The sequence below is a fragment of the Cuculus canorus genome, chromosome 22, assembly GCF_017976375.1.
Source record: "Cuculus canorus isolate bCucCan1 chromosome 22, bCucCan1.pri, whole genome shotgun sequence".
Lineage (NCBI taxonomy): Eukaryota > Metazoa > Chordata > Aves > Cuculiformes > Cuculidae > Cuculus > Cuculus canorus.
In genome coordinates, this window is record NC_071422.1 from 7,314,472 (window position 1) to 7,342,147 (window position 27,676).

General features: G+C 42.6%; 1 protein-coding gene across 11 annotated transcripts in view; it reads right to left on the minus strand.

Moving 5' to 3' along the window:
- Positions 1-27,676, minus strand: part of ZMYM4 (zinc finger MYM-type containing 4) — a 44,338-nt gene that overhangs the window by 13,397 nt on the left and 3,265 nt on the right. For 4 of the 11 annotated variants that reach the window (XR_008453282.1, XM_054086261.1, XM_054086270.1 and 1 more), the window contains exons 1-22: positions 21,867-21,977; positions 20,365-20,407; positions 19,442-19,966; positions 17,757-17,824; positions 16,990-17,160; positions 14,173-14,251; positions 13,489-13,741; positions 11,491-11,665; positions 10,630-10,842; positions 9,216-9,366; positions 8,440-8,555; positions 8,036-8,308; positions 7,407-7,557; positions 6,977-7,149; positions 5,575-5,725; positions 3,871-4,011; positions 3,547-3,584; positions 2,874-3,018; positions 1,767-1,891; positions 1,251-1,422; positions 642-695; positions 341-520 (exon numbers count right to left, since the gene is read on the minus strand). Coding sequence is in view for 10 of the 11 variants with exons in the window: in XM_054086261.1 (XP_053942236.1) it covers positions 341-520; positions 642-695; positions 1,251-1,422; positions 1,767-1,891; positions 2,874-3,018; positions 3,547-3,584; positions 3,871-4,011; positions 5,575-5,725; positions 6,977-7,149; positions 7,407-7,557; positions 8,036-8,308; positions 8,440-8,555; positions 9,216-9,366; positions 10,630-10,842; positions 11,491-11,665; positions 13,489-13,741; positions 14,173-14,251; positions 16,990-17,160; positions 17,757-17,824; positions 19,442-19,966; positions 20,365-20,407; positions 21,867-21,962 (3,493 nt within the window). In the remaining variant the exon portion in view is untranslated. Of the gene's footprint in view, positions 1-340; positions 521-641; positions 696-1,250; positions 1,423-1,766; positions 1,892-2,873; positions 3,019-3,546; positions 3,585-3,870; positions 4,012-5,574; positions 5,726-6,976; positions 7,150-7,406; positions 7,558-8,035; positions 8,309-8,439; positions 8,556-9,215; positions 9,367-10,629; positions 10,843-11,490; positions 11,666-13,488; positions 13,742-14,172; positions 14,252-16,989; positions 17,161-17,756; positions 17,825-19,441; positions 19,967-20,364; positions 20,408-21,464; positions 21,625-21,653; positions 21,826-21,866; positions 21,978-25,955; positions 26,468-27,676 lie in introns of those variants that run through there. The other 7 variants (XM_054086266.1, XM_054086267.1, XM_054086265.1 and 4 more) reach the window with 7 other exon arrangements.

A 27,676-nucleotide genomic window follows, 5' to 3' on the forward strand; every position in this document is an offset into this window, starting at 1 on the left:
GATGAAGAAGAAAGGCCCTAGAGCAGTGGGTGTACTTATTGAGGCAAATTTACGTTCTTACGCACCAACCACATGGATTATACCTAGGGATTCAGAAGTGATAAATTCAAAGGAGTCGAGCACAGCTACCTGCTACTCTTGTAAGGGGTTCTGTATTAGTATTTTAAAGTAGTATTTTAAAAATACTGATTTTTAGTAGAGCTGATGCATTACTGCAGCTTTATACCTACTTCTACTACATCAAACCACACCCCTTCACAAGAAGGCTGCTGATCTAACGCTTCCTCAAAAAACTGTGTGTACTTCTACACAATGCATTTTCCCCTCACATTACACCGACCTGATGGAAAATCTGCCTCCAGGTCCTGTTCCACATCACCTTTGGAAAACTGTTTCACTTCTGGATCCGGTTCCGGCAGGGCATTTGATCGTAAGGCATAGTGATTTAACTCATCCTCCCAGCTGTGTGGAGTGGACACTGCTTCTGATTCCAGATCTCCACTGTAGGTGCTGCCCTGGTCTGTAACGAGAGTGATCAGATAAACCGTGCGCTATAGGAAAGGGCAGACAAAAAGAGGAGTTGGAAAGAAAAGATGTAGCAGAATCAAAATCCATTTGCAAAACAAAAAAATCTAACTGACCTTTCTCAAATATCTTGGGGTCCAGGAAGAGCTCATGATCAGACGTTTGAGATCCTTTAGAAAAAGAAGAAAATCTGTATCTACAAATGACTGACAGCTTATGTAACTAACACAAAATACTTTCAACGCCAAAAAAAACATGTATTATGTCATAATACTAACACAAATGATGAGTCTTTTCCTCCACTAGAGTCCTCCTAACAGCTTTCTACCTTAGTCACGCTGTTATGGGAGAAACAGAAACACAGAACTAACCCACGTTTGTTTTTCCAAACATGGCCATCCCTTCATGTTTTTCTGAGTCATCTGTAGGCGAGTAAGATATTTTGTTCATTCCTTCTCAGCTCGTTCCACTTTTATTACAAGGAATGATCACTATCCAACACACTCTAACCTGCATCACCCTCCAAGAACCCACCATAAAAAAACCAATAGGAATATGTTCTTGGAAAGCAGCTGCTCTGTCTTCTTCAATTTTGACTCCTCCTGCTAACGTACGATGTACTGATCTGGAGATTATGACCTCTCGGTAATCTGTTACTGTCAACAAAGTCAAACCAGCACCTCCCTCTCACCGCATTCAGTTTCTTTCTTAAAAACACCACATACCACCATGAGAGTGTGTTTTTTCTTTCTCCTCATCTTCTGCAATCATTTCTGCCATCTGAATGAGATCGGCTTCAAACGGATTTGTGGGAATCTTTTCCTTGATATCCTGAATAGTTTCAATAATCTTATCAGCATTATCCAGGGTAGTTGGGAAGAGCATGGGAACTGGTACCTATGGAATACGTAGGAAATTAGTATTAGAGCATGCCTGAGGGCGAAGGGAAACAGCAAATACAGAAGGGAGATTCCTCTCATTTAATCTTACACACATTTTAGGAACTACTAAATTCAATTTCAAAATAACTCCAGACTGGACAGCTTGATTCATATCTGAATAATCCTACAAACTGGTAGTTTCATGTGATGAAGCTTAACCAAACATGATGCGATAAGGAAAGAAATGGCTTCAAGGACTCCAAATACCATTTGCGTGACTGGTCACAAACCCCAAGGACAGTGTCCTGTTCAGAAATGAGACTGTAAACCACTCTTTTAGGGAACTGAAGTTTAACTTACAGGTACTGGCACCCCAAGTGGAACTGGTGTGTACTGAGTGTAGAGGTGAAGGGGCACTGGCACAAACACTGGTACAGGAACAGGTACCACAACGATCCGGGGCTGAACTTCTCCTTCTTCTTCTTCTGTTATAGCAAAACAAAACAAGAATTGTTTAATTATTTAATACAACTGTCCAGTACACTCCAGAGAGCGCATAATAATGGCCTGGCCTTCGGCTTGCGACTCAGCGTGCACCATGTCTTGATTCAGAGTCAGCTCTCACTTTAGCATTGTTGTAACAAATACGAATGCCACAGTGTGGAACTAAGCAGCACTGTGACTTCGTACACAACTGCTGGAAGGGAAGAGTGGAAATAAATATTAAATGCTACAGCCTGCAGCCAACTAAACGCTGTGTTAATAAAATTCTCTCACTACAAGACCATAAAAAGGTACCATGAAAAAAACAACTACAACCTTCCCACATGATTTCGTCTTCCTTATAGAGAGCTTTACAGCAAGGCTAGGTAACCCGAGCTCCTTCTACAGTAACAACGATGAAACAAGGATTCCTCGATGACAATCTGGACTACGTAACAGCCTTTGGAGGTGTTTCTGTTTCCTCCCAACCACCTCACAGAGCGAGCTTGGAGCAAATACGTACCTAATCAAATGATCTTGGAAATAGGAACTTAACTTTCATTTAGTTATTAGATACAGATACTGAGAATCTCTGAAAGTGAGAGTCATAATAATCTTTGGAAGATCAGGGACTTTATTACAATGAGTCCGCTTTTGTGGGTTGAGCTGTGAGAGCTAAGAACTCACAAGTTCTGTCCTCAGAAAAACAAGTTTCCCCCACAGTCTTTTGTATGTCACAATCATAGCACTTCATTCTCCACAGTTAATCACATAATGCTGAAGACAAGTTAAAGCAAACCTTCATCACACATGAAGCTTTATGGATTTCAAAGAATAGCAGATGTTCTAAACCTGTACCATACAACAACTGGAAACTATTAAGGTTTCAAGATATATTAAGAAATGGACTCCGTTACACAAATCACACATTACTCTCTCAACCTCAATACAGACGTTTATAAAACGGGCAGATCAGCTGCATACCTGTCTGGCATTCTTTGTTTTGTGTGTGAGGTTTGCACGAGGTGGCCTTGGTCTGTGTGATGGGCTTGCACAATAATGCTTTGTTTTTCAGAAGCCGAGGTGGTTGTGATGGTGGCAGCTTTAGGGCATCTGTCTGAGTACTGGCCTGTTTGGAAAGATACAAACGAGCGCAGAGTCAGTGTTGGTTCGAAGCGTATCATAAGATGAGTGCTTGTTCTCTGCTACGGAAGCTTGAACAATTTGAAATTCGCTTTGTTGATAGAAATGATCAGATAAAAGCTACCCACATGGACTGCTGGGTCTGACATGACCAAGTTCTTCAATCATCCCTTCCTCCCAAGCTTGTTCTTTTGACATCACATCCCACTTTGGGCACAAAAGGTCCAGAGGCCACCCATGAATTGCTTGAGAACTCCAGCTATCTCAAGAGCTACGATTTGACAAGCTTTGTCTTAAAGCATCTAACAATCGGTCAGTGGACAGAGATTTTAATACCATAAAAAGCTCTATCCGTTTTAAATAAAACAAGCTTCTACAAGCTGGATGAATTTTAAATCCCTAGCCCAATCAGGAAAAGCAGGTACAAAATGATGGTGCAAAATTCTTGGATACTTTACTTGTTATCGTTACAATCTGGGTGAAAGTGAGAAAAAGATTCTCTCGTAACACTTACGTCTCCTATTATTTTTGCTGTCACAGTAGGGACTGCACCTGTGAAAAGAAAACACACAACAGCTTGTGTACTTATCATCAAGGACCATAACCCATACTCTCCCAAGGTCAAGACAAAGAAATTCCCATTAAACCTAATTCCTTGGTGTATGCACATAAATTAAAGTCATTTATACCCAGGTAGGAAGGACAAAACTGTAACCATCTGCACTGACATGAAGCCTAATGAAGGGGGGTATGTCCTCAATGGAAAAGATCCCTGAACAGATATAAATGTTCAGGAATACTGAATTAAAAATACAGGCATCATCTTCAGCAGTCTTACCCTGTAAAACATTGTTGGAGTTAACCGTAGGCTGGGCAGCAGGGGTGCTTGCGAGGGACACCACGTTTGCTATGACAGGGGTTGAGTCCTTTCTCAAAGAAGGGGGGCCCGACGAGGATGCTGGTGCCATGGAGGAGTTTGCTGGAGAGAGCAAACAGAAGAAAACAAAAATAAGCAATAAGATCAATTTATAAACCAGCATTTCTGAAGCAACACCCACCCTCCAGATGTATTGCCAACAAAAAAGCCTGCTGTACGAGAAGAGAACGCAGGTGTCAAACTGCAGTGTTTCAGTTTAAGTAGGAAGTGGTTCCACAAGCAAACTCAAGCTCACTTCCAGTCACTGAAACATCTCAGAAGTTCACCAGAGTGTGAGAGCAGTTCTGCCTCTAACAGAAGGTGTATTATAGCAGCACTCAGGAGACAAGAGGACTGGATGCCCCTCCGTGCTTGGTACTGAGCGTACATGATACAGGGGACAGTTGAGACCCTGTCAAATAACGAATGAGGTGAATTTTATGAGGGTCTCAGAGAGGAATTCTTATGTTCTTTCCATGTGAAAGCACCATTCCTTAGCCCATCACCGTGAATTACCACATTTTACCCAAAATGGCTGTTCTGAGGGGCTCCCTCACCCTAGGAGCCCCCAGGTCAGAGAGATGCCTGGAGATGGGTTTTGCCGAGGCACTGCGTGCTTGCCTCAGCCGCAGTTGCAGGCCTGCTGTATGCTTTGCAGCCCTTACTAACAGCGAAAGGTACTGACAAGACCAGGAATGTCACATGGGATAGTTATAGTCTGAAAGCATAAAGTTACTTATATTACTCTTAACCAGGGAAAACGGCTCCCACCAACGCAAGTGGAAGATGTGCAGCTGAAGAGTTGAACGCAGCCTGGTGCCCACTATAAACCTCCAGTCAATATTCTTTATCGCTGGTCGGGTACCTTACTGTCGCAGTCACCATTACTCAGTGGGAGATTATGCCCTTCTTTAGGATCAATGCTATTTCTGCCCTTTGTTTTGCTTCCTCTTCCTGTCTTTGTGGGCCTTTCTTCCCTTTGCATTTAATTCCCTACAGAAATTCACAGTTCCTATTCCTCTGGGCTTCATTCCCACCCTCTTTCCCATTCCATCTGCTAAAATACTGAGCAAGGAAACAGCTACAGGGTGCATTAATCTTGGCATCAATACTGACAAGAATCAGCACTTAATGATATAGAAATGGTAACACTTCACGTGCCTACAGACTACACAGAAATGGCCATTTTAAGTTCATAGTCTGTATTTACAACCATTAAATCTACTACTTTCAGCACTTCGTTCTTCTTGTTAAATGAACATTAACATATCTGACTATGCCTTACCAAAACCAGGAGACTAACTAGGTGTTTAATATGTCTTCAATAAATATCAGTACATTTTAAGCCATTAAATGGGCCTGTTTGTTAAAAAAGCGATTAAAAAGTAAGTGCTTTTCTTTTGTCTTCTTCAAAATCACAATCTAGATCTGGTGTATGAAACAATCCCATTTCACACCTTTAGAAGTTGGAAATCGTCTGAAGTAAGAGAGATCTAAACCTGAGCCCAACGGGCAAGGTCACGTAGAAGATGTATCTCAAAAAGCTCACTGAATCGAGTTTCCAAATAAATGTTCACATCACTATCAGGCAAACAAAAAGATAATGCTATTTCTAGTTGCTTTTACCTGTGTTGTTCGGGGGTGGAGGGTCAGAAACACTTTGTTGTTTACAGAACAACAGAATACAAAGCAGATTGCAGAAATGCTTGATCTCCCCTTGCCACTTCATGGACTCGCTGAGTTTACCTTGTCTCTTACAACCATCACACTTGGCCATCTAGGAAAACAGAGCGAGGGAGAAATTAAACACACTTGTAAACAGCAACAAAGATTACGAGTATAAAAAACTCCTTGCGTCCTGCTCAGCAAATATAGTGTAAAGCAATCTGTAAGAGTGTATCATTTTCACAGGGTACCACAAAGTGGGAAAACACTCTTGTCTGCCACTCGGTGTCACTCTCGGCAAGGTTGCAGATGACACCAAGCTGAGTGGTGCAGTTGCCACACTGGAAGGACAGGATGTCATCCAGATGGACCTGGACAGGCTGTGAGAACCTCATGAGGTTCAACAAGGCCAAGGGCAAGGTCCTACACCTGGGTCAGGGCAATCTGCAGCTTCAATACAGGACGGGGGATGATGTGATTGAGAGCAGCCTTGCAGTGAACTTGGGGTGCTGGTTGATGAGAAGATCGACATGAGCTGGCAATGTGCACTCACAGCCCAGAAACCAACCACATCCTGAGCTGCATCCAAAGCAGCATGGCCAGCAGGGAGGGAGGGGATTCTGCCCCTCTGCTCCTCTCTTGAAAGACCTCATCTGGAAAAATCTGTCCAGTTCTGGAATCCTCAATGTAAGAAGGAGATGGAGCTGCTGGAACGGGTCCAGAGGAGGCTACAAAGATGATCTGAGGGCTGGAGCACCTTCCGTACGAGGACAGGCTGAGAGAGTTGGGGTTGTTCAGCCTGGAGAAGAGAAGGCTCCCAGGAGACCTTCTAGCGACCTTCCAGTACCTGAAGGGGCTACAGGAAAGCTGAAGAGGGGCTGTTCACAAAGGCCTGTAGCGACAGAACTAGGAGCAACGGGTATAAGCTGGAGAGGGGCAAATTTAGACTAGACATAAGGAGGAAATTCTTCACGATGAGAGTGGTGAGGCCCTGGCCCAGGTTGTCCAGGGAAGCTGTGGCTGCCCCATCCCTGGAGGTGTTCAAGGCCAGGTTGGATGGGCCTTGGGCAGCCTGAGCCAGCAGGAGGTGTCCCTGCCCATGGCACGGGGGGTTGGAACTAGATGAGCTTTAAGGTTCCTTCCAACCCAAACTATTCTATGATTCCTACAACCTATATCAGGTTTTTTCTATATAGAATACCTGTACCCAAAAGCTGCAAGGATTTACTCATCTCTCCCATATATGCAACCTATTCCATGGACACAGTCAACGACAAGCAGCTTACACAGCTCCTCAGGTACAAAGGGTCTTCTGCTGACATGCTTATATTCTACAGGATGCTTATGTGACGACACTGCTTACCTGGTAAAACAAAACCGTGAATTTAGACATGCATTCCTCAGAGCAGAATTCCTCCGTTTTCCCGCCAAAGTGATTTTGGACCAGTCTAGGGGAAGCCTGTAAACAGTAGCTGCACATCTTACAGTAGTTTCCCCAGCGCTTTGCCAAGTCATGTTTATAGAGCAGCTTACAACCTAAAAGAAAAGAAAACAGCAAAAAACCCTCAAAAATATCCTTCAGTATCAAAGTGACATTTGCTCAACACTTCTAATTCTTGGATTCAGTTATGTCTGTAATAATTTGTTCTGACATATGATTAAAACGTAAAGTGTGAACAAAGTTCTGTGCTTCTGAATCTAATAAGGTTATGTTTCTCTTAGTATTACAAATAATTTTAAGGCAAAACAATTCTGACTTGATTTGTCTGAGACACAGCCTTGCCCCTTCCTACCTTCACTACAGAACGTCTTATCCACGCCTGAGAATCGTACTGTCTCCTTGATAATCTTCTCAATCCTGCAGTATTCGCACAATGCCATTACGCTGCTCCTTTTCTTATATTCGTCACAGCAGGTCTTCCCACAGAACTGGAACATCTTACCCTGCAACACAGTCAGAATGTTTTACTTCCGACGCTTCATGTCCCAGATAATCCTTTTCAATAGTTAATAAAAACTTGGAAGCATAATTATGTCCCTGGATATCAAGAGACAGCACTAATGAAGAAGTCTCCCATTTAGCTTTATAACAGACAGAACAATTTTCTGCAGAAAGCTGTCACCAATGTGCTTTGTCCTGGAATTCAAAGGATTGTCTCTGGGAATAAGAATCAGGAATGCGCTTACCTAGCCAGGCAATCACAGGCTTTGGCATTTTTGGAGGGTTTTTTCCCCTCTGTTTTTAAGATCAAAAACCCATTATCAGTATTAATTTTGATAATGGTTAAATGATTCCAAATTCCTTCACAGCAGGACAGAGTAAGCAACGAAGCAGTACTGAGAAAACATTACGTATAAACTACAATATCTTGGGCTTCTGTTGAAAAAAAAAAAAAGCTTGAAACACCTTAATCCTTATTACCTTGTAGTCAAGCAGCTCTGGTTTGGTAGCAAACAATCTGTTACAGTTCTGACACCTGAGTTTTACAACAGGACGGGCAAAAGTGACTTGTTGGGACTGGGCAGCAAGCCTCTGCAGGCCAGCGGCGGCAGAACTGCTCATGTTGCTGGGTGACACAGAGGAGGTGGTGCCACTGGCTGACACTGTTGCCCCCGAGGGAATGCTGACGATGACTTGGCCTTGCGACAGAGGTACCACTGAGGAGTTCGTTCCTGCAGGCTTGTTGAACAAATTCTGCAGGAAAGCAAACGGAGGAAGAGACTTAATTTTATGGTATTACACATTTTTACCCCACATCCTAGATATTTACACCAGCCATTTACTATTCTATTAATTCAGCTAGGAAGAAATCTTATATGTCACACCTGGAAAGCTGCTACACAACTGTAGCTGCAAAAATTGCGTATGCTCCCGTCTGACATAGCCAAGTGATACTGAGGGTTTGTGGAAGTTTTACAGCTGTTGCACTGAACTTGAACACCTGAGGGTGAAACAGAGAAGAAAACATGATTTATGCAACATCCAGTTGTAGCGCAGATAATTCTGCACCATGCATACAAAACCAGAGAATCTGAGTGACAAGCCAAGCTACGCAGAGAAGCACAAGATGAAGTTTCTACAGATGCAGAAGCAGACACTGCAGCTGCGGTGCCTGTTGCTTGCCAGATCCTTTAATGAATCTCCCAGTATCCCTAGGATGTCAGTAAGCATCTCTCTGTTTTACAAGAAAAATAGCTGAGAATACGTTTGCCCGGCTCAGTGCAACATTAGTTGGAGGTAAGCAAGCTAATCACCCTGGAGAACAAGGGCGGAACGATCCCAGCGGTGGTATGGCATACGTCCACCAAAGTGGATTTGTCTGGCTGAGAAACACACCAGCTGCACTTGCAAGAGCAGAAAACAGATGAAGGTTTATCATGCTGTTTAATCTCTCTAAAAACAGAGCTGAAATGGCTGTACTATCACCGTTAGGTTTATCTGGGGTAGAAAGTCCTTATGTTCCCATCTCTGTATCACTTTTTAAAAACAAACCATTTCCCACCTCCTCAAAAACAAATCAGTCTTAACATTCAAGACAAATTAAGCTTGGATATGAACTACATGAAATTGTGCTTCTAAAGAAGTAATAGGATAAACTTACCAGCAGCAGTAACCATTTTCACTCTATACGCTGACAAGCAGTTAACAGAGCAAAACAGTTCAGTTTTTCCCACGTTATTTGTGCTCTCCACCATCTCGCCTGAAGATCTCAAGGATTTACACAGTGTGCAGGGTGTAATTTTGGCCGACTTCTGTGGAAACACAGAAATCCATCAACCACAGGAAACGCAGTATTTTTATTAACCTGGAAATGAATCACTAACCTATAAAAGTGACTGTAAGTGCAGTTGAAACAGCACTTATTTTGCAGCTGTATTATTTGAGGTGCAGATATACTTGAGTTCTCCAGTACGCTGGCTATAGCCACGCTTCGAGCAACTGGGACTTGGCGGCTCTCATCCCAGGCAAGATGTGCAGTTTAAGCAGCACCAAGCTGTGAGGGCAAAGCCCCCAGGGGCAAACACCACTGGAACAGCACCTATCGAGCACCTTCTCTCAGCCAACGACAATAGTTCTGCTGAGAAGCAACATTTTGCTTATGATTTTCAATACATAAGATGCGTATGTAAGCAATATTTCCATTTAAATACTAAATAATCCCAGATGAGAAGAAAACAGAGAGAAGATTCCCTCTCACACCCACAAAATACCCAATATATCAGACTCTATCTGACCAATGAGTTGAACGCTGCTTAAAAATCAATAAAATACAGTCCTATAAACTGTGAACACACTGTATTTTCAGGAAGACTGACATATAGAAAGTTTTGATGTGAGATGCAAAAGCAGCGTGAAATACCTCTCCTTCCCTGCTTGTGTAATTTAATTTTCAGATTTGTTTCAGAGGATGACCAATGTTGTAGGTAATTTTCTGGATGAAATACTTTTACCAGATTTTTTTTTTCATATCATTATGCATTACTTGGCCTAAGAGGCCTGAATAATGGGGCAGCAGAGACAAATTGCAAAATGAAGTTACACTACCTTATCAGAGGGTAATTTTTCCTGAGGTTATTCCATTAAAATAAGTCAGTCAAAAATAATTCAGCTATTATAATAAATTAAGGTTCTCTGTACTGCTCGGCTCTTTAAGAGGCTCCACTATAACAAAAATTAAAATACTAAAAATTAAAGTAAAAATTATCAACTAATAAATACTTTTCCTCTCCACTTAATTCAAATGCTACAGTTTAATAGAGAATACTCAAACAGGAAGCATCTCAAGGGCTGAGTAAATTCAGAGTGGATCACTGCTGAGCAGTCCCACTGTGTCTTCTCTCACTCTAGTAGCCAGTTCATCAGTAAGAGAAACATGTCTGGGAAAGGTGGAGCAGCAAATGGCAAAAGCAGTTCTCTAGACCAAATCAGTAGCTGAAATAATCAACTAATAGATTGGGTGCTCCTTTAACACTCAAAATGTAATCAAATATCGTTAATATTCTGTGAAAATATACCTGCTTGTATGCTGTCACACAGGCTGAACTGCAGAACTTTTTGGATTGCCCCTCTATTTGAAGCACGTGGCACTGACCCGAGCCGCTGTAGCAGTACCCTCCGCAATTCTCACAGCAGTTCATGGTCAAGTTGTTCGCCGAGCGGAACTTGGAGAAGCAGGCGTCGCTGCAGAGCTTGTGTACCACGTTCTGGTAATTCACTTCGTGTCTAATCTGGAGCAAAAGAAAGAATAGGTAATAAGAATAGAAAGAATCATCGAATCATAGAATGGTTTTGGTTAGAAAAGACCTTTAACATCATTGAGTCCAAGAATCACAGAATCATAGAATTCTATAATTGATCATTAGAATAGTTTGGGTTGGAATGGACCTTAAAGCCCATACAGTTCCAACCTCCTGTCATGGGCAGGGACACCTCCCACTGGATCAGGCTGCCCAAGGCCCACCCAACCTGGCCTGGAACACCTCCAGGGATGGGGCAGCCACAGCTTCCCTGGGGAACCTGGGCCAGGGCCTCCCCACTCTCATCATGAAGAGGTTCCTCCTTATGTCTAGTCTAAATCTGCCCCTCTCCAGTCTATACCCATTCCCCCTCATCCTATCATTCCAAGCCTTTGTGAATAGCCCCTCTCCAGCTTTCTTGTAGCCCCTTCAGGTACTGGAAGGTCGCTATAAGGTCTCCTCAGAGCCTTCTCTTCTCCAGGCTGAACAACCCTAACTCTCTCAGCCTGTCCTCCTATGGGAGGCGCTCTACCCCTCGGATCATCTTTGTAGCCTCCTCTCATATGTATGTTCATCTCTGACACAGCAAACTGGGAAGGGAAATCGCCAAGCAAATTGCCCAGGGAAGCTGTGGCTTACCACTGCGTTCTTCTGGCACATGCTGCACTTGGTGGAAATGCTGTTAGTGTGAATAGCAACAACAGGTTTCCTTTTCAGTTCATAAGTAGAAAGACAATACTGGCTGCAGAAATCCTTACTGGAGTTCGTATTGTCAAACTGGGCAGTGATTACGTCCTTTGGATTTAGTATGTCTCTATGGAAAAGAGAAAAACAAACAAACAAAGAATTAATGTTGGCTTCATGTCAGCTTGCTGTCCTTTCTGTTTCTGCAGACTAAACATTCTCTAGAAGAGGGTGGATTCATTTACTTTAACGCTTTTCTTTTTACTGATCTAAAAACCTGACTTCATTTTCCTTCTCCTATTGGGAAAATAGTAAAAAAGTACAATATTCAAGTCAATCTTTTGGGAAACATTTTGTACCTGGACTTAGAAGAGGCTTACACATATATCAGGTTTTACCACTAAGTCTTTTCAAAAGGAACTGGGAAAAAGTAACCGTTTTGCAGTCTTTACTAAAAAAATATTAGAAAGCAGGATATGTGGAATAATTCCCTTCAACGATGAAAATAGGAATCATATCAGGGTAGGAGAAAAAAGGGGAAAACACAAGGTCACAATTTCTAGTTCAGTTCAAAGCACTCTGACTCGTACTGCAACTTTCCACCTCTTTTCTGCCATCTATAGTTCTGTTTATTTGTTGCTGGCTTTAACAAACTGATTTTCTCCTTTATTTTTTCTCTCTTTTGAAAAGTTTCAAAGCGTTTAAGTTAAAAAAAATCGGAGGAAACACTTGTGATTTTCTCGGTTGGAAGGACACCTCCTTCTCACTCCTCTTGTCAGAGGGAAACCATTCTTCAACAGAATAAATACAAATTACAGCCAAGATTGCTCAACTTTATTACAAGGACTTTTCAAATTGAGACAGCGAGTGAAAAGAATAATTAATTGGAGTCTCAAGTTTAAGTTCCGTTGACCTTGTAAAACTGAAAGCAATAAATTTGTTGTTGAAGAAATGATGAACAAAGCAGCGCCCCTTTTACAAAGTGACTTTCAGAACTAAAACTAAAACATGCGAATAATTCTCCTCTATAAATGGACCATAGCACCATCAGTCTGCAAAGCTATTTCTCTGCCCCAATTTAATGGTATAGCAATATGACATCTTAGAGCCAGCCCCAAAGGCCTTCTTTTGCCAATCTGGGCATAAATGAACACAAAATTTTAATAATTAAAATGTTTTTAGGGCTGAAGATTCAGGCCTGTGTTTCTGTTTCCAACAAGACTGTGGAAAACGTAGACCTTTTCTAAACAACTTTTTGCCACGAGGCTCACAAAATCAAATCTCGATTTCCACACTAGGCTGAGGCACAATGCAACAGATTTGGGTCCTCTGGAAACCCCACCACCCAACAAAAATTAATTCTTAATCAATTTAATCTCCCTACATCTTACGAAAGCAGCAATGATGTTTTTTGAAGAGCTAAGACCTACAGAAATCTAAGCTCACAGAGTGCGGAGCCAGACTGTAAAGTTAATTCTTCTTTTATTATCCAAAGAAATATCCTGCCTCAAATATATCAATCTACCCATGGTTTGTTTCATTTTAGGTATTCAGTAAATCTCCTTCATCTAGAATAAATAATAGATAAATTATTTTTTGAAAACTCTCTTGTTTTGAGAGTGCAACAACATTTTAAACCCGCAGGAAAACGCAGCACTTCCTGAAATGCAGTTTTTCACATGTGGCTCATTTAAATTAAAAAAAAAAAGACAACTTGCAGACTTCACAACAGGGGTTTTTAAATCTATGTGTATGCAAAATCCAATTAACGAAATGGAACTGAAAGCGGACAGACCAATTAACAAGTAACAGTGTGAACCACGATGTTTTGAAGGGAAGCACAACATAAGTGAGCACTCCAGAAACAGCGTGTGGTGTAAAAAGGGAATCGAAGCCTTTCATTATCTGCTTGGATATCGATTGTTACCAGCACAAATTAAAACACTGTCCTACTTTGAGCAGCTTGAGCAGGTTTTCTTGGTAGAAGCTGGTGGGCGAGAGGCTGGAACAGTGTATCCAGTGAGGCACAGTGTGGAGCAGAAGAGCTGGGTAGAGCCTTTCCTCTGGTACGCGGTTTGCCCCTTCTGCAGGATTTTTTTACAGCCAGAACAGGAAACCTGAACAGCTGTGGCTGGAACTGAAGGAAGCATTTTACTCATGCCAGAGGATGCCACAGCAGGCTGGAAACCTGATGACAGCTGTGGAGCTAAAAAAAGAAAAAACAGACAGAGAAAACATAGAGTAACTGTTATGTATGTGTTACAGACAACTCACTTGTGTGCAGGGGCAAGCACAAAGCTTATGACTTTATTTGGGTTGTCGGGGCCTAAGGGGCAATTAAATAGCAGACAAACTCTAAGTACATGCCCTGCACTGATTTTCTGCGTATGAGATTATCTGAACTGCTCTCCAGAATAAGAGTGCACTTTTAACATCCCTCTTGTATTTCATTTCCCTATGCTTCAAAAATACAATTATTTTAGGAACTCTGGATTTCATTTTCTCTAAAACAAATGGGTTCTTTTGCCCTGCTGGGGGCAGACAGAGCAAACAAAATGCAGACTAACCTGCCAGACTATTGGCAAAGGTGACATATTTGACAGAGTGAAATAAAGTTATTTCTTGCCTATTCCTTACCAAGAGGACTGCCACTGACTGAAAATACAGCACTGATTTTCAGCTCCCCTTCCTGAGATTTTGGCTGTTGGCCGTACTCCTAAAACAAAGGGAAAGGAAAAGGAGAACAAATACACACATGTAATAACAGGTTACAAGATTTCCATTCTCTCAAAACGCTGCAATGAATCTTAAGGCAGAGCGAGTCTCCTAAGGCTGCTCCAAAGGCTGGGTTTGTGAACCTTGCTTTATGAACACCACACACAGAACCTGCTCAGAGGCTCCTGGCAAACTACAGCCACGGGTGTCATGTAGGAGTGGAAAAGAGCAGCGCCCTGGTGCATTCCCCTTTCCAGCTGTACACCGAGACACCTCAGAGTTCAGCCAGACAGAGCTTAACAGACATCTCCGTTTTCCACTCACACACACCTTCCATCCAGAAATGCTTTGCAGTCCTTGACCCTGTTCTGTGAAATGAGCTCTTTCACAGATGATGATAATGAAATAGAGACAAGGACCTGGATGCGGAAAGCGTTCGGTACTTAACCAGGAGTGAAGCACCTTGAAGAAGCCAAAGGCGAAGCTTTGCAGCAGCGCAAAGCTGGCACCACCAGAGACAGACCTTCAGTCCCTGCTCAGCCTGGCTCCAGTGAGACAGGAATCACCTCCTGCTTCCTACAGGAGGAGAAAATCCCTGCAGGCAGTTGCTTGTGAAATAGCTGACGCTGACGTACTATAAATTACGAGCTTACTCCACAGCCGCTATTCATACTCTGACACCACGCTTCGTGCCCATGCTCTCCCTAGAAACCTGAACCATGAAGCGGCTTGTAACACTCCCCATGTACATCTTAATAGGCTGAAAAGCATAATCTCTTGGAACTACAGAGATGATAAGATTTAACCTACTTACAGTCATCTGAGAGGACTGCGGGCATGATGTCATGTTATGACTGAGCTGAATTCACAGTCGCTGTCTGGCTGCAAGGCAAGCCAGTTCAAAACCACTCAGCAAAATCAAGCGCTCACTTCTCCGTGGCAGTGAACTGCTCCCTCGGCTTAAGCCATCTCCTAAAATCACACACTGACATCCACATAGCATACGCTAAAACTTAACCCTTTTCTTACTCTGCAGGGAAATTACAAGTTGCTGTTCTAGGACAATCAAACTATTTCTCACAGGTCTCCCAGGAGAGCAGGCAATGGTGTTCGTTCATCACAAGACCCACCAGATGGAAACACGTCTCACGTCAGAGAAGCTTTTAAGCTGTGTACGGGCATGCTGTGATGATGGGGTTTAAAGCACCATGGGTATTTTTCATATTACAATTTATAAACCACTTATTTGCAGAAATACAGTTTTTCAAGCATTGCAACTGCAGTTTTACCCTTAGTCAGTACTAGAAAGAGAAATGGAGGCAAATCCTGCTATCAACTGTGCACAATCAAGCATAGTTTCACTGCAGCATAACAGAGCTGAGAGCCAAGAGCCTTCAGCTCCAACTATTGGTCGCAGTAAGAAATGGTCTTATCTTTCAGGATTTATGGAAAAAAACAAACCAACCCACAAATTCCAATCTAAAAGCAAAACAAGATGAACTTTTATCAGTTCTCATACTTCTCCAGCATCAGGCAGAGTTGATAATTACAGGATTTTACTCCACAAATTAGTATTTCGAACAACACAATATTTGACATTTAAAGTCTTCACTTCTACTTATTGACTCGATCTTTGATAACCACAGATAACTTGTGCTGCATTCCACACAAATCCACACAGCAGATGCCACCTTGGGAGGACAGAGGAACAAACAGATTGAACTATCCTACGCATGGTCTGACGTTCTATACTCTTCAGGAAAAATGAAACCAAACAACCACACAGACACTGAACAAATCAGAAGGGTAGGGAAATCTGAATAGCTTCAAATATTCGGTTTACTACTTTATTTTATAAGTCAAGAGTATCATGGGAAAAGAAGAAATGTTGGGAAGACAGGGCCGGAGAGGAGAGGAGGTTGAGCAGAACGATGCTGGAGAAACTACGCCTGCACAAGACCTGATGCAAGTGGGACCAATGACCTTGCGGAGCTTCATACACCTCTAACAGCATGTAAACTCTGGTGTGTAACCAAAATACTAGCAGTGAGGAGTCAGGAATCACAACAGAGACCACTTCCCTGGTGCTGCACAGCAAAGCAGTGGTGAAGAGACTGGTCCGAGCTCAGCAATCCCTGCCCAGCACCACACAATCCATGGCTCAGACTGTCTCCTTTTTGCAAGTACTGAACTTTTTTGCCTGTATCGTCATAAAAAACGTCAGTCCCAAATGAGAAAGTCACCTGGACACGTGCTTAAACTGACCTTGCTGACGAGTATGGATTTACATATTGTGCTAAAGGAAGACCTCTCCGTGTTAATTCAAATCAGGAACTACAATGAACCTTTAAAAGGGAAACAGCAGGAGCAGCAGCGTCCAACTACACAGCTCTAATGGCAACTACTCACAAAATATTCAGTAAAACATGATCTACATTTTATTTCCTAGTGAGACTGACTTGAGACAAAGCGTCTATGTGTCATAGATTTAATAATCAGTTTTACAGCACTTTGCTTTGTCTCTCAACTGAAAAGCAAAACATTTTCAGTGACATGCTAACATGACATCAAAAAGTTGGGGCGTTGGGTTTCATGGTAGCATAAAAGGGAAAAATCCTTCTACTAAACTGTGTTCTTCAAGTTAAATTTCGGTCAACAAACCAAATAAAATGCTGAATCTATGTCCAGCTTATGCGGTCATCTGTCAGACCAAAATGAGAAATGCAGTGGGAAACTTACCTTGGAATTATCAGGTTCATCTTTAATTTTGTCTAATAGTCCCTGCTGTGGGGCCATAGCTTTATCATATTCGTCATCCAAAGGCTCCTCCTTAATTCTAATATTTGGTGCAAAGGAATTCCCCAGCTCTTGTCCAATAGATTCCTTACTAGAAAATAGGTAGCTAGACTCCTGAAACAATAATATGAAAAAGAATTCACCCTCCTGCATCTGCCAAGAGGAGCTGGGCTGCTGGCAAGGGGAGTTTCTGTTGCAGACCAAGAGAAATGGGTCCTGCACTGGAAGGTGGGAGAAACGATGGGCAGCATGAGCTGCCCCTACCTCCCTGCAGCACCCTCGGTCATCCCACCCCCAATCCTTTCTGCTTCTCTGGACAAAGCAGGAGCCACCCAGCTCTCTAAGTTGCTGTCAGGAGGGGCATTTGGCTGTTTGGGTAGTGTCTCCTGTTGATAGAGCTGTTCCCTGTCTCAGCTGGAGGAAAGGCAGCAGGTCAGATGGATGCATCCAGGTCTAGATTCGTCTCGCCAGTCAGTCAGACCATGCTGAACGTGAGAGTGACTATCAAAAGAATCCTCAATCCAAAGAGAGGGTCAGCAACATTTTACAAAACTATACGCACTGTTTAAGTAGCAAAGATGTCAGCAAGTCAGAAGATCAGTTTTCTTGATACTCAAATTTACACTCAAATACAAAAAAAAAATACGTATTTTGAATTATTCCAGTTTATCGCTGCACTTGCAAAAGTGTTTGAAAGATCTATAGCTTACCCTGAAGTTAGTTTCTGGAGTTTGTGGTGCTAACTGCGTCCGTAATGTTTCTTCTACTTGATTATGAACTGAGGAAAACATATACATTAAATAGAAATGAATACAGATTCCAAAGCATTTCCTTTAAAACTACCTAGAGTCTCCTCCTGATCCCGAGCCCCGCAGCCTGACAGCACCTCACAACTATGAAATGTTCCCCTTCTCCTCCCTGCAAATAAGATGGTAATCCTTAAAGAGAAGGGACTTTTTTATCACTAATTCTATTATGGCATTATTTTCCCACTGCAAGAAAAGGGTTGCAAAATTCTGAGGTGAATTGTTCATTCAGAATTTTCTCCATCCCAGTGAGTTCTGACTCTGCCACGTTTCAACATCTGAATCAGAAAATATATTTAAATCAGAAAATCTGTTTTCAGCGCAACAACTTTCATCCTTTTCTTTGCTTTTCTGGTCTTTTACCTTTTGTCCTCTTCTCAGGAAACAGTAGCTTATCCTTTTTTAGCATGTATCTTCAAAAACACTGGATTTGCCTGGATCCTGGATGCTACCTATGAGCATTTACTACTGCTGTTTCAATCACTGACTGCTCTACCGGAGGCTGCACAGCTTTCAGCCACAATCTTACAACTGTGGGTATTCCAAATTTTCTAGAATATATCATTTGCAAAAATAGTCTTCAACTGATTTCTAGCTGAAGGCAAATACAAAGAGCCATCTTTAACTCATCTTTGTTTTAAAAACATTCGTATTGTTCCTCTAGCATTTGTGGGACTGGGAAGCGCTAATTTTAAGACACAGTTACTGACACAAAAGGTTTAAATATTGGAGTTGCAAGCAGTGAATCTGAACAAGCAGCCAGGAGGCTCTCACTCACATGCTCCAGCCTGGTTAATCTGAACTCCTTAGAATCACAGAATGTCCTGAGTTGGAAGGGACCCACAAGGATCATCGATTCCAACTCCTCTCCCTGCACACAACTTCATCAGCTGTTCTACTGTCAGAGACTGGGAAGTCTAAAACAAGGGTGTGAGCAGCAGGACTACTGCTGACTGTCAGGCTCCCTCAAATCAGAAAAGGATTACAGGCATCTTTGGTTCTCTCTGTGTTGACTAGACCAAGTCCAGCACCCAAGTATCCAAGGAATAAGGAGAGCAGTGTCCCAGGAAAAGCATATCTGAAATTATTCTCCTGCAGACACCAATATATTTCTAGCAAGCCCTTTTATGATGCTGCTATGAAACTCCTACTGCTTTAAATACATATACATTAATAGGGAATCGGTACGTTGCTCAAAAAAAGCTTTCCTGGCCACCAGCTTAACCTAAACTTTGTCATCCTTTCTTTTGAGGCGATCCAAAACCTATAAAAAAACAGTGAGAAAAGACAAAAGGAAGCTTGAATGGTCACATAGCTTGGTTTAGTAAACCACAACGACAACAGGTATGTTGAGGATGTGGAACGAACTGTGCAGGATGAGACCCCCTAACACTGCCAGGCCCTTCTGCAAATCCTAAGCCTAATAGAGAGCTCATTGTGTTCTGAGGTTCTTTATAAAGTGCTTCCCTAGACGCAGCTACGCGTATTCTCTTCAACCAGATGCTGGCTTTAATAACTAGCCCTACTGTTAATTTCTCTCTAGTTCTTCCTCTTGGCTGGGTAGCCAGGTCTACGATGTCAACAGTTACCTGCTTTGTCAAGAAAACTGCTTTTCAATCTAGAATCCATATCTTTAGGGATTTTTTCCAATCGTTTTTCACGTTCTTGAAAATGTCCTTCTCTATTCTTGTCCTTTGCTGAAAAAGTCTCTTTGCCGTTATCTCTTGTTATGCTAAAATCTTTTCGAGTCATTTTAAATACAGGGCCCTGCTCAAATGGTGACGTGAGATCCTTTTGGATTGTGTTTTGAATGGGAATTTCTTTTTCACTGTCCAATTCCTGCTCTGTAACTCTCTTGCCTTCTTCCAGATGGCCTTCATTGTGAATAGCTGAAGAAAGAGTGTCTTTTGGAGTGAAATTCTGATCATCGTCGTTGTCACTCCCAACAACAGGGATGCCTGCAAGATCCCCAGAGTTCAGGAAATAATCATCATCATCCAGCAGTGAGTTCTCAGATCCTGTTCGATTCTGTATTCCATACGTTATGCTGTCAAGGGCAGGTGCTAAGTTGTGGTCAGTGTCCTCAGACATTTCTGCGTCCAGGATTTCACCACCTAGGAGAAAAAAAAGCCATAAACAGTTGGAAGATTCACCGACTTTATGTGTAACAAAGGACAAGGTTAAGTGTCCTCCGCTAATCTGTCTGATGCTGCAATGCCTTGAACGCTCGAAGCCTCACTGAGCCAACATCACTGATAAAACGCTGCTGACATAAGAACTGTTCTGTCACCCTCACCACACAGTGAAGCCGAACTGAACAAAACTAACCAAAGAAAGAAAAAACATTAACTTCAATTCATCTCGTTTGTGAGACTTGTGGAGAAGGCAGTGCAGGGAGGGAATGAGAAACAAGGGCTAGGAGAAGGGCAAGGCAGTCTTTTCAGCAGCAATGATGCTTGTAAGAAATGTTTAATGGAGCTATGGTCTTATGTAAATAAATAAAAATACTTACATTTTTCTGTAATATCAAATACCGCATCAGATTTATCTTCAAACTGTAAAAAGGAAAGCACTGTATCATTATCTTGGTCAGCTGCCATGTACTTTGCTAAAAAGCATCCCACAAAGCCAAAAGTGACCAGAAGGATCACAGTTCCTCCTCTTTCCCTTCTTGCCCCAAGCGAAGTTCTACAAATCAGGACTGTTAGATGACTGAGAAGACACATTTAGCCAAACAAGTTCAGAGGACAAAGAAAAAGCACGCAACGAAAATCTGAAATTAGTGTTGCTTCCCAGTGAGGTGGAGGAGAGAGGGGAGGGGAGGGAAGGGAACGTCCAAATTTTCACTTCTACGTAAGACACTTGTAGCAGGTCAAGATCACAGCTTGGCCCTTTCTGTTATAAATGGAAAAATAGCAGCACACACAGCTTCCACTGACGTGGGTTGCACAGATTCAAAGGGTTCATCTTTCTAAGAGGGAATGTTCTCTTTCCAGGAACACTCTACTTCCTAACAGTGACAAGACAATGAGCGTCAGCATGAGCAGAACCAAAGAGAACCGGACGATGGCTCTGAGCACTGTACAAAACACCAGTTTTCATTAACCACTCCGAAAGATGTTAAAGATGATGGCATACTTGAACACTGCCTGCAGAAGTACACTCACTCATTGCAATTAAAGTTTCCTTTTGAACGTCCAAAAGCAACCTCCCCTTCTGCTTAAAAGACAACAACCACTCACTTATGTCATCTTTCCTTTCTCTGTCTCCAGCTCTACACTTTCTTTTCTGGCAGATCCTTAAGCCACCTTAAGGAAAGTAATGGGATTTGATAGCAAAGGGATGATCTCTAATTTCATTTAACTCAAGTCATTTAGTTGATAAATCCAATATTCCACAGGAGTCTGATGGGAACTATAGGTTTAAAAAGTTATATTTTTCCACAAGGCCAATGCACATCTGTTCACTGTAATTATCTAGAGCGAAAAAGATTAAAGAAACACCTTCCAGGAAGGTTTACAAGGCCTGAGTTCTGCTACTGCTGTAACGATCCTAGGGTGTCTCCAGAGATGCAGGTTCAATGTTGATCTAGAAGGCTTGTAGTCAACTCACTTAACACTAAATTGATGCCCATAAATACTGGATATAGGTAAACACTTGATGCTGAGGACAAGGATAGCAGTGGTGCAGTGTTTTTACAGAAGAACAGACAAAGGAACTTGTTGCCATCTGATAAGGATATCGGAGTATGAAGCTTTGAGAGGCAAAACCAACAGCCCAGGTCCTTTCCTCCACGCTGACCTCCCTTCGTCCTTTTTTGCTTCCTGTCAGTAATGCTCTTTCTTCTCCAACAGTCTCAGAGAGTTTGCAGGCAGGGTGAGAGTCTTCAGCTGAGATGAAACATTAGATCATCCTTTTCCAGAAGTACGTTTATATCAAAGCAGTTCTTTGACTCTTTGGAGATCCAGAGTACCTGCAGGAAAGTATTCGAGGTTCTACCACAACCCTGCTTACCTCGTCCACCCTAGGGATTCCTCCTCTTCTGGCAGTAACAAACCTTTGAATAATACGTGATAAAACAAAAGTGCTGTTATCAAGAAACGAAGACATCTTGCAGTCTAGACCCCTCTAACTGTTTCGTTCAAAGAACTAACAAGGTGCAAGTCAGCACGAGGAGCCACCTGCAAGAGTGCATGGGGACAAGCATAAACATTTTGGACAAGTTGAAAAACATTTATAATCTGTCTGGAAGGAGTCCAAGCATAAGGTCATCATAGGGGGGAAGAAAAGACCTGTTTTGTTTCTTTTCTCTTTCTTTTGTGAGGCTACCAAAATAAGAGATCATCTTGAATACTTTCTGCCTTTAAAAGGCTTTAGGATGCAGAGGGAGACGTATCCTACGGCCAAAAGCTTCCACTGGATGTGTTTATAAATCAGTAACTTCAGCATCACACTGGCAGCCTTATCTAAGCCACCGCCCAATTTCTGAGGGTGAACACCACCAGAACTCCCACACGGTGCACAGCCACAGAGAAGACCTAGGGGAAGTGTTTGTATGCTTGCTCATACAATTTTTCTTCTGAACTGGTGTGGGGTGTTCCCTCAATTATATGCACTTCTATTCCCTTCCTGAATCCTGTAACAACCCCATCTAATACCATCTTGGGAGGAAAATTTGTATATCAATAGTTCCATAAAATATATATTATTTTAGTTAGTCATATAAGTTGGCTTTCATTGGATTATGGTCTTTTATTACACAGAAATGTAAGTAATAATACCAAAGTTACTATTTCTGTGCTATTCTGATACAGTTCTGCAAAGCAATTCCCTCTCACCAGTCCTCACATCTCCTCCTTGATCCATCAGCATCCATTCCTAATTCCCTTCATTTCTTCTGCTCAGATTTTTTGGTGATGAATGGAATAATAGTCCTCTGGAGGCAAATGTGAATCTGATTCACCAGACGGCATTTCCTACGGGTTGTTTCTGTCAGATCTAAGAAGAGGCACTTCAATACCCCAAATTAGGTCCTAGGTAACTACCGAATGGAAAGCATTCGGAATGGAAAGCTTCCTTTTAAAATACTCCAGGCTTATACTCCCTAACCAAGTCCTCAAAACGCACGGGCACTTGGAAAACAGAATTCAAGAATATCACACTTTAGAACACCTTCACTCCATCACTTTGGCTCCTATTTTGCCAGAGAATAAGAACTTAATGACACTTAGTGCTTTTCAGGAGTCAGAGTTCCCTAAGAGTTTCAGTCAGAACAGATTAAATTTGAGAGTACTGAGATTAAACATTTCAGGATGGATCTTTCTCAGCGACTCAGTTTCCTTAGCACCGCACACAAAGCAACGCGCTGCCTACTCGGGTTGTAAAAACCGAGTAAATGAAACAAGAATACAGAAATGGTTGACAAATCAACGAGGTATTCCTGGAAGCAATGCGTTTTGCTTTAAATTGACTACTAAGAAAGTACTCCACTAAGTAGGTCGCTATTTTTCATGACAGTGTATTTTGGGGGAGAGCATTACACCCCCGGCACTCGTCCGTCTTGGCTTTGAGAGGGTGACAGAAGGGCACTGTTTACACCTTAATACAATGTGCTAATTTGAAATAACTAAAAACCTGTTCCATACTTCTAAGGGCATTTGAAGTTGCCATAGCATCCCTAAATCAAACAATTCATAGATTATTCGTATGCAATATAAAGAGAGAAGCTGCCTGTGGCTCCAACCTTGTTTTCTATGCAAAACAGAGAATTTCGTTAAAAAAACAACCCCAAACAACACAGCCCCTTTACACACACAGGCACAGATCTTTCTAGCGAGCCTTCTGAAGTTTGATCCTAGGTTTTACTGCATCCATAAGCCAAGTGTGGAAAGGAAGCAGATGTTAAGAAAACTGCAATTAAAACCAGTTGGAGATGATTCTTTCCTTGTCCTCATGCACACGGCATCACCCATCACTGCAGGGTTCATTAGAATGCTAGGGAAGACACCGTTTAATAAATAAAAAAAGCAATTAAAATTGGAATTGCTCTTCTAGAAGCAGGTGTGGGGAGCTCAGGAAGCATCCCCTGACCTTTTACACATGACACTCCTGGAAGGGATGCCAGGCAGGCAGCCAACCGCGCTGCAGCATGAGCAGCATTCAGCAGCAGTCCACGCCGGAGCCGCCTGCCACCAAACACACACAGCCCTATCGATCCCTACCTTCGGAGCACCCGGGGAGGGAAGAGGGGAGTGTAACAAAGAGCCAGCCTGCTGCAATACCTGCTACGGGAAAAGAATGGCTGCGGCAAGAAGAGAACCTGGTGGGGTCAGAAAGTATGTGGTGCTGGGCTCGCTGCTCCGGCTCCGCGACGGACCCCCGCCTCAGCTGAACATCCCAGCTAATTGAGCCTGGCAATCAGGAACCCTGCAGTTTGCTGGCAGGGTGCCGTCCTGCTCTTGTGAGGTGAGAGTGGGTTCAGGGCCGCCTGTGGGAGAGGAGAGCGAGAGCTCGGCAGGCGTGGAGAGGTGCGTCCTTGAGGGCAGCCAAGCCACACTCAGGACTTCAAAACATTCTCTTTAATCACTGTTCTACTCTAAGGGCAATTAAATGGGTACTGTGATGGTATTTTTAAAGGCAAATCCCAAATAATCGCCTGTCACGCACAAAAACAAAGGCATTTTCCAGTTTCTTGAGGTTCCTCATCTTTCTGTTCAAGAAACACGACTTGACTTCGCACTCACTCACTTACATCATCAATTTTATAGCTTCAGGAAAGACTCAGGCACGTGCTGCTGCCGTTTCATTTGTGCATTTTGAGAACCCTGAACGATTCCCTAGAAATCCCATGGAGCGATTCAGCACGGAAGCACGTCACCCCCTTCTGCCCCCAGATTCTTCTCATATTCCTGAGGTTTCTGAATACTCCCAGGCCCATTCCAAACAAAGCTCCTGTCCACCTCTTATTTCCGTACCCACGAAGGCACACACAAACTGTGCTACCAGCCTGTACGGGCCAGGTAGATGAGCCTGCCAAACGCACAGTTACAGCTTTACTTTTCCTGAACGATTGGTGGTTTTACTCTACACCTAGAGAACCAGAGAGTGGGATCCAAGTCCTTCACCCATCAATCCACAAAAACACGGTTTTGAGAAGCCAGCAGGAAGGCTTCACCTTGTAGGGGTTTTTGCAAAGACACCAGAGTCTGATGCGCTGATCTGACGCCTGCCAGACGTGTGGGCTTTGCAAATTAAGAAACACACACAGACGCAAAGCACACATCAAGCAAACAAACCAAGACATCCACAATAAAGGCTTTCTTTTAAAAACAAAGAAGTTCTCCCTCAAAACCTCACCCCTGGCTATGCACTGAACTTGCCTGCTGCTGGTTAAGACACTCTACAAACAGCCGCTGACGCAGGGGTTTGGTTACACTACATCTGGTGGTGACCCGAAATGAGGATAATTCCTATTTCTCAGAGCTTAAATGAGGAAAAACAAAGTTACTGGATGTAAAAGTCACCAAAACCGGGTCCGCATTCTAACAACATGTGATCCTGCCGTTATACTCAGCAAGCAACCACTCCAAACCAAACAGTACCATTCGATTACATATTTCACTGTCCCGCAAGAAAGGCGGCACTTCCCAGATCACAGACCTGTACTTTTGGTGAAAGCTTTCAAAAGTGCAGCTATTTAGAAGAGGACATTCTGCAAATGTCACACAATCTCCTTAATTCCACTTAGCTCAGAAGCCAAGGAGCTCACTAAGAGAGCATCACCATCACATCTTTAATGGAAACCCAGCCCCTATAACACAACTAAGAAGCAATGAGGGTAACAATCCGGGGTGGAGGACCAGTACTACAACCTCAGGATGATCCCTGTACTCCATGTCACCCCCAACAGGATAACTACCCATGTTAGAATTGCTCATTACCAATTATGTTATTAACAGGGGAAAACAAAGCTCTGTAAATTAATCTTTAAAGAAAGTGAAGTATAAAACCTAAGTTGTTAGCTTTTCTTTATAATTTGTCCCCAAATAAGCAGCGTACAAGATGGCTTTGCATGCAAACCAGGAAACTTTACAAACGCAGCACCTTCTGCTTGTTGATCCTTCGCAGTGCGGTTTACATGTTAACAGGCCCACACGGGTGAATCATCTCCTCTACCATTAGGTACTGCAAGCCTTTTCCCTCCTCGTAAGAGTTCGGTGCCAACAACAACAATTGATGGCGAAAACTGGAGAGCCTGGATGTATATCCAGTTCTCGCTCTTTCAGTATTTCTGTCCTTGAAGAGAGAAAAGCAACTGTGTGCTCTACTTTATTCAAAGCACCTTCTTAACACAGGCTTCCTTTTTGCCTGTTCCACTTCTCTTCCACATTCCTGTGCAGTTCTACAATTCTCTCCTCTCCCATTCTTATAGAAACTGTCATTTCTCTCTTTCAGGTGGCTACAATTCCAGTCCCACTTGTAGGTGTCGCCCTGGTCGGCTTCTATTGTTTCTTCTCCTCCGAAGAAGTGGTTCTCACAATAGGCAGCTCAATTAGATGTTCCACCTTCGTTGCAGATATTATTACAAGGCTCTTCAGAATGAAATGCCTCAACACCTGTAAAAACAGGCAGAGAAAACACTAGTGCTGTGTGATCAGAGCTCTCAGTAAAGCTCCTGTGACTGCTTCACAGAGTTCTCAAGAACTGCCCTTCTCCACCAACAAACAAAACCGTCTGCACGAAATAACAGCAAGGATGCGAACAACGATCACAGTAAAACAACCTGACCCACGTCTGCTTGATCCTCTGCCTGTAAATATATGCTGGAGGCAAAGCTTGTTTTCATACAGACATCCTCCCCGCGGTGAAGCTTCCTTAAAACATATTTAACCAACCCATTTAGGAAGTTTTGAGACAGCAGAAATTTTGTCAAAACCCACAAAAGTGTGATTTTTTTCATAGAGTACCAAAACAACTCCTGCCAGATAACATTAAACGTAGTAAAGACCCGTTAATAGTCTGCATTAACTCAACTGGATTTAATAAAAGCTTTCTTGAGCAAACAGCACCACTAAATCAAGATGAAATCTCTCCAGGTGAAGTCAAAGATTACGACATCAATGCATCCTTTGAGAGGCGCACAGGCCTTGGCAGAGAGACGTTTTCTTCATCTTTATACCACTCACAAGTTGTCCAATTCCGAAACCTCTAAAGGCAAAGACCTTCCCGTTTTAATTAAAGCCATGCAAAATTAAAAATCTTTTGCCCACCGTGGCTTTATTGACGTGGGCCCCAGGGGTTCACGTAGTCACACCAAACTCATTTCCAAGAGCCCAAGTGTCAGGTGTCAGCACTTAGCACTGCGCAGCCCAAACTGTCCTGGCTCGTTCAATGGGCTGACAGTACAGTCGTAAATAAATCATCATTCTCTTCAAAAGAGAGACTGCTCAAGACAATATTATATGCAAATTAAAGCTGCATCGCCACAAATATTTTGATAAACTACATTTACAAAGCCATACAAGCAGCTACCTCCTAAGCTTATCTTGATATAATTAAGTATGAAACGTTAAATAAGCTGATATAATTACTTCAGGAAATAAGAGTTTTCATTCTGGGCAGAAATGAACCTTCTCCAAATGAATAATTTAGCCAGAAAAACTTCCCACATGCTATTAAAAATCAAAATCAGACAAACTCCTACGTCAGTCTCACACTACCAAAAACTTTCTTTTTTAGGTTGTTGCTCATTAGCGTGAGCTAAAGGATGGCAACTGCTCTTCCACAGGCTTTACCAAGCCGGGCTCGGGATACGCGCTTCTAAT